This window comes from Engraulis encrasicolus, chromosome 2, assembly GCF_034702125.1.
Source record: "Engraulis encrasicolus isolate BLACKSEA-1 chromosome 2, IST_EnEncr_1.0, whole genome shotgun sequence".
Lineage (NCBI taxonomy): Eukaryota > Metazoa > Chordata > Actinopteri > Clupeiformes > Engraulidae > Engraulis > Engraulis encrasicolus.
The window spans coordinates 19,553,735-19,561,234 of NC_085858.1; the positions used below are offsets into that span (position 1 = coordinate 19,553,735).

General features: G+C 42.3%; 1 protein-coding gene across 17 annotated transcripts in view; it reads right to left on the reverse strand.

Annotated features, from left to right (window-relative positions):
• Positions 1-7,500, reverse strand: part of nfixb (nuclear factor I/Xb) — a 198,438-nt gene that overhangs the window by 25,642 nt on the left and 165,296 nt on the right. For 12 of the 17 annotated variants that reach the window (XM_063224085.1, XM_063224101.1, XM_063224055.1 and 9 more), the window contains 2 exons: positions 6,947-7,074; positions 3,579-3,653 (listed from right to left, as the gene is read on the reverse strand). In XM_063224085.1, coding sequence (XP_063080155.1) covers positions 3,579-3,653; positions 6,947-7,074 — 203 coding nt within the window. The remainder of the gene's footprint in view (positions 1-3,578; positions 3,654-6,946; positions 7,075-7,500) is intronic. The other 5 variants (XM_063224080.1, XM_063224072.1, XM_063224079.1 and 2 more) reach the window with 1 other exon arrangement.

Below are 7,500 nucleotides of genomic sequence, written 5' to 3' on the forward strand. Positions count from 1 at the left end.
GGGTAGATGGTGGAGGAGGGTGGCTACCTTTCCTGACATCTGGCCACCTGCCAATGTGAAGTGTGATACTACAGTGTAGTGCACGCGTCTGTACATCTGAGAAGGGGGAGTCCCCCTCGCCCCACCCAGCCACCCCTCTCCACAGAAGGCTTGACCTGAGATTCCTGAGCTGTTAGGCTTGTCTGGGCCATGATGTATAGGCAGGAAGGGAACAGCAGTGTGGCGCCCCTAATACAGGGACTGTTGTCGGCAGCCACCAGGAGCGGAAAGTAACTAATTACATTTACTCAAGTATTGTAATTGAGTGGCTTTTATGAGTCATTAGAATTTTTTGAAAGTAGATGAGTAGTTTTTAAAATTAATACATTTACTTGTGCTTGAGTGCATTTTGACCCAAGAACCTGGTCTGAGTACTGAGTGAAAATATTAGACTGAGAGACAAAATGGCAAGCAAAATAATAAAACAATCTGCCGGAAATTAAAGATTATGCAGGGTTGCACAGCATTTCCATTATTTTACTAGTCCCACCTATCTTAGATCAATGCGTTGGATGATGGCTGGTGCCAAGCAACGTTTGTGCCCCCACTTGTCGGCCTTCACCAGCATACTGTGAACTGTATATCTTGTGGCCTATGGTGGAGCAGCATCATACTGTGTGTGTATATGTAGAATATGATATGGTATACAGTGCCATGAGAAAGTTTGGGCACCCTTTTGGAAAATCATTACATCGGTTTATTTCTCGTTGAGCTTTTAAAGTAGCAACTTCCTTTTAACATATGTTAAACTGTAGGGAAAGAGACACATTTCAGCAGTGGAAGAATTTTCATAGGTGTTATAGAAAGAATTTTATGTGGATTTAAACAAAAATAGGCGCGTGCATAAATATGGGCACCCCAAAGAAGGTATACCATTAATATGAAGTAGAGCTCACCTTTGCAGCACAAACTGGTTTTAATGACTTTGGAATCCCTTCAGTCACCAAGACAGACATGATTGGTCCTTAACATTTTATTTATCATAAAAAATAGCCGACGAGGCTTGTCCTAAGTTCTGTCTTAGAGAGTGGAATATGGTGGGCTCTGAACAAACTGTAGTTTGTTGAAAAATAGTTAAAAGGGCATGGCTAAAGGATGGTAAGAATGGTAACAGGCACACTACAGAACACCTCCATAGAATTACAAGACCATAGCTGCTGATAGTGCAGACTTAGACATGGGTCCTTCCACGTATACTTTTCACAAGGCAAAAGCTTGTTGGATGGGTGACGAATAAAAAGGCTTTCCTCTGTATCCATCAGAAATAAATTGTTATATTTATGCAGAGAGCTTATCGGGACAAGCTAAAAGCATTTTGGGAAATCATAGTGTGGTCAGATGAGACTGAACTAGAGTTATTTGACTTTAACAATGGGAGGTGGACATGGCAAAAAATGCACCCATAAATTCTATGACCTCTGGTCTAAAACACACCCTACTATAGGTCTGTGTGGATAGTGTACACACTGTAAAACTTATTACAGTTAAGGGCCTCATTCAGTCTTTTCAAATAGCATATTTTTCAAAAGAATGTTCAAGTGTCAGTCACAAAATTAGAGCTGAGCAGAGTTTGGACTTTCCAGCAGGACAGTGTTTGCACTGTGCTGATCAAAATTCAACAATGAGTTAATGTAAAACAACACGTACAATGTCTTGAAATGGTCATACCAATCTTGAGATATCACCATCATTGAAAAATAATGCATTTATTTGAACCAGGATGTCTAAAGATGACAGACGAGTACCGTAACCTGACTGAATTAGAGGGGTTCTGGATAGAATAATTGGCAACTATTCAGTAGCACCAGGCAGTTGGAACTTGTCCTCTTGCATAGCAAGTATCCATTAGCAAGGCCATTAGATCAGCAAAGATGAGCTCTTCTTCATATTAATCGTATACCTTCTTTGGGGTGCCCATATTTATGCTCACGCATATTTTTGTTTAAATCCACATAAACATATTTCTATAACACCTATGAACATTCTTCCACTGCTGAAAAGTTTCTCTTTCCCTACAGTTTAACATATGTTAAAAGGAAGTTGCTACTTTAAAAGCTCAACGAGAAATAAACCGATGTAATGATTTTCCAAAAGGGTGCCCAAACTTTCTCATGGCACTGTAATTTTATTACAAAGGTAGGCCTGTTATGGGAAGGCATCTGGTCGGTTAGGATAGAATTATCCATCACTGTCTTCAGGCTGTTCGTGTATTATTTTGTGTAAGGCATGGGTGTCATATCTCTCCCCACGTTTCTATAAGTACATTTGTAGAGAGGAATTTTCTGTTGTGGCTTTGTCACAGGCTATTCATCCTTCAATTGTCCTCTCATGGACAACAAATGCTTTACTACTTGATTTGACCAAGAATTGTCATTATTATCATTGTGAATCATACTCCTTATGTTGAATAGTGTCACTGAAAGATGTACGTGGAATTTTAAAAGTTGTCCCGTCCTGAGGTTCTTTCCAACAATGCGACTTTATGTAATCGATGTGATAGTCTGCATGGTAAATTCAACACAAGTATGTTTGTTAAATTCAACACAAAACAAATCTCCTCATTTCTTCACTCAAAACGTTATAATAACCAAACACTGAAATGCAACTTCACACATCACATAACTCCAGTAAAAAAACAAGCAATGTTCATCATCAAACTGATTTCAAAGAAGGAAACAAGAAAGAAAGAAGAATTCTACGATCCTACGGCAGTTTTAAGAGGGAAAACTGGAGGAAAACCCTGAGTGAGCAGAAAAAGGCAGAGAGAGGAGAGGAGTTGGGAGTAAGGCAGTACAGTATGATCTGGCAGCCCGCTGCCACTGATATGTTACACCGTCCACCCAGCCAACACCGTCAGCAGTGGAGAAACACAACAGCACCCCAGCAGAGCAAGCAGCAGCAGCAGCAGCAGCAGCTACAGTGAAGTAAGACAGGAGGAGGGACCAGGCTCTCTCTCTCTCTCTCTCTCTTGCACACACACACTGACACAAAAACACACATACACACAGGCACACACATATGCGTGTGCACACACACACACACACAAACACACACACACACACACAGGCACACGCACACACACAAGCTCACAACATACACAAAGCTCACAGCATACACACAAACTCTCTCTCTCTCTCTCTCTCTCTCTCTCTCTCTCTCTCTCTCTCTCTCTCTCTCTCTCTCTCTCTCTGAAAAACAGACATACACACAGGCACACACATGCACGCACCCAAACACACACACACAAACACAAACTCACAGCACACACACACGCACAATAATGGAGTGAGAGGTAAAATGCGGCTCTGCCCTTCTGAAAGGGCGGAGCGAGTGCAGTATGCGAGACAAGCAGAGAGACAAACTAAACAGCAGGAAGATATCATCGACTATAAAGCAGGTGTATATTGTCATTCATAATAGTCTTTAAAACACACACTCAGAATACACACCAACCCACACCTGCACACATCGAAATACACACAGACACACACAAACACAGACACACAGTATGGGAGAAGAGGAGAGTAATGTTCTCTAACCATGGTAAGGAAACTGCACGGCATCGTTCTCATGCTTAATCTTCCTCTCCTGCATACTCGCCAAGTGGTGCTGCACTGGAGGGCCAGAGAGGGGAGAAGGGCAGAGTTAACAATGGAGGACGCAGAGAGAGGGAGAGAGGGAGAGAGTTAGGAGAGAGAGAGTTAGGAGAGAGGGAGGGAGAGAGGCAGAGAGAGTTAGGAGAGAGGGAGGGAGGGAGGGAGAGAGAGAGAGAGGGAGTTAGGAGAGAGAGTTAGGAGAGAGAGTTAGGAGAGAGGGAGGGAGGGAGGGAAAGGGATAGAGATTTAACAATAGGGATAGAGAGAGATAGAGAGAGATAGAGAGAGGGGGGAGAGAGAGAGAAGGAGGGAGAGATAGTTATGAGAAAGAGGGATAGAGAGAGAGAGTTAGGAGAGAGAAATGAAGATAAGACGGAGACAAGATGGAGAGAATGAAGAGAAGAGAGGGAGAGGAGAGAAAGGAAGGGCAGAAGAGTGAGAGAACAGTGAGAACAGTGTGGTGAATGCAGAGAGGGGGACGCAAAAAAAGAGAGAGAGAGATGGAAAAGGAGAGAGACAGAGTGAGTGTGTTAAATAGGATCAAGTCCTGGGTAGCAATGAAGGGGTGGGGGTGGGGGTGGGGGTGGAGTGTCAGCGTACAGTACACATGGGTCAGGTAATGCACACACAGGGAACAGACTTCAACCAACGCTGTAGCCACACAAAAGACACAGCAAACACAGAGCTACTTCATTTCATTTTAAAACACACACACACACAAATGTCAAACTTTGATCAAAGTAACTGAGTAACTGAGTATTAAGACATGACATGAGAGGGGCACTCTGAGACCACTGAGTAAGGAGATGAGAGAAAGGAGTTGGGGGGTGGGGAGGGGTTTGGGGGGGGGGGGGGTTGTGGGAGGTCGAGGGGGGCAGGACAGGAGGGAGGCGGCAGGGTCTGATGCTAACTGGTGAGCGACCGTCTAGACAAGCCAGGGAATTCCAGGAATTTGATCATTGTTGGATCTTAGGGGAGGGCGGTGGATGGCGGGTCCGTTACATAAAAAAGAAAGAGTGTGACAGCGCGGCGGTATCATGATATGACCACAGGCTCAGGGAGGTTGCTGTAGCACTATCTGAACCAGTCATGGGTTATGATCGTTTGTTTTTTGTTGGGGGTACTAGGAGGACAATTTTACTAGATAATTCATGTTTTGCTTACTTTACTTACTTTACTTTAATTTTTCAGGACATTGCACATTAATGAACATATACACACAAACATATGTAAATGTACCAGATTGTAGCACAAAGGCTAATTTCCGTCTGGTGTCCACTCTTGAATGTGCGTATCTGGACTATTGTTTTGGATCTGTTACGTTGTCTTGTGTTAGTGTGTGTGCGTGTGTGCGTGTGTGCGTGTGTGCGTGCGAGAGAGAGATGGAATATCACATCTGAACAATTCAAAGACATGAGATTAAGTATTTATCTTTTGTGAAAATATTTTTATCTATTTCCCCCAACACAAATGCCGCAAAATGAATGAAAAAAAAACAGTCCTGGATCTACTGGGACAATAGTGAACTTCACTTGGCAAGTTATCTAAGCCTGAAAATGTCCTACCCATTGTGAAAATGAACACACTGAAAAGGAATTAAAATGAAATAGGTCATTGATGAAAAAATAATGAGGATGCATTAAATTATGTTCCATAATTGTTACTTCAATCTCATTAACAAAAAACAAAGTTTAATTACTTTTTTTTCATGCTATGTATCGCATAATTAATTTGCTTAATTTACATACAATGACTAGAATGTAAGTCTTTTTTTTTCAAAATTAACACAATAAAGGGAAGAAATGTAAAATGGTGAAAAATGAAATGAGGATTAAAAATGTTGTTTAATAAGTATACATATGAATATAAATACATATGAATGCAATTCATTATGTTGCAACCTGACATAGTCTTACAATGAATGTTAATATTTTAATTCAGTTTTGAAAAAAATATATATACGGTATATATATTTGAGGTCTATCCTTGATTCAAAATTAGTGTCAAATGTCTAGCCCAATACTCCCAGATAACTAAGGCGCACACAAGTCTCTGCGTTGGCAAACGAAGCCTTGCATGAATGTTTATCATTTTAAACACTAAATTCGCATTATAATACAAATGCTCTGATACTGTGTAATTCTTTCCTCAAAGCACCCACTCTCACAGTTCTTGTCTAACAGATGTGGTGGCTCATCTGTACTGAATCACACACATTCCACACCGAAGTTCATAATCAAAACATCCTTCATCCTGTATCCTCAAACACTTTTCCCTTTTTTTTTGAAAATTCAAAGCTAGAATATGCAGGCAGAGTAGTCTTTTAAAGTCCATTTTTAAATAGACTTGGTTATGGTACACTTGGTGGTTATGGTACACTTGGTTGAAATAGAATGGTTATGCTCTGCATACGCAAATTAACTGAGAATGCAACATGTCTTTACATTTTTTTTAAAAAATGCACACACACACACACACACACACACACACACACACACACACACACACACACACACACACACACACACACACACACACACACACACACACACACACACACACACACACACACACACACACTGTATACTTTGGCGTTTCCTATAGCTTGCATCATTCTTTGGCTAACGTTGTCATGCTCCACATTCTGCCACCAAACACAGTGTCAACGTGCAGTATATGAAACGTGTTGCGTTATTATGTGCTCATGAAATGGGACATAAAAAAGACCCTCTGTTTGCCGTTGAGCTCTTCGGAATGAATGCTCCCTATTGTAACAGTGGGCTGGCACTGGTTCATAATTGGAGCGGAGGAGGTAGGCCTGGGATTCTCTGATGATGGCAGTGATGGGCTGAGTACACCAGATTTGGTTTGAGTGACTGACTTGGTCTGAGTGACTGATTTGGTTTGAGTGACTGACTTGATTTGAGTGACTGACTTGGTCTGAGTGACTGACTTGATTTGAGTGACTGACTTGATTTGAGTGACTGACTTGGTCTGAGTGACTGACTTGATTTGAGTGACTGACTTGGGGTGAAAGTGGGAGGGAGCAAGTGGGTTGTCCAGAGTGGAGTGGCGTGGAGTGGAGTGGAGGGAAGACAGGCACAGTACATTAAGTGGGAGAGAGAGGAAGAAACAGAAGAGGAAGAAGAAGAAGAAGAAGAAGAAGAAGAAGAAGAAGAAGAAGAAGAAGAAGAAGAAGAAGAAGAAGAAGAAGAAGAAAATGAGGAGGTGAAAAAGAGAGTTATAGAGGAGAAGAAAGGAGGGAAATCAAGAAAGGGGGGAGGAGAAGGAGGAGGGCTCTGGCCCCTAACCTGCATCCACGTCGTTGGGCCAGCCACTGGGCTGGGAGCTGCCCGCCGCGGGGGAACGCCCAGAGTAGAAGACATCATCCACTGGACTCTCCATCTCACTGTCATCAATGGACTTGCGCTTGTTGGAGCTGTCACAGAGAGAGAGAGAGAGAGAGAGAGAGAGAGAGAGAGAGAGAGAGAGAGAGAGAGAGAGAGAGAGAGAGAGAGAGAGAGAGAGAGAGAGAGGAGAAGGTGGAAGTCCAGAGAGGGAGATGGAGAGAGAGGAAGAGGGTGGTGAGTTTCATAGAAAAGCTCATCCACTTTGTGATGAAATTCTCAATATACTGTATCTACACTTTGCATTTCCCCTTTTTCCACCATTTGCATTCCCCTGCATGACTGTATAAAATGGAGGATAACATTATACAATAGGTCTACATGGGTGTTTCATCGCTGGGCCACAGCCATTCTGTTCATTATTTACTATGAACAACTGGAGACAGACGCCTTCCCTGCTTCTTTTCACACCTTTTACATTAATGATCATTGCCAGACTTGGAACCATACAGTAGGTC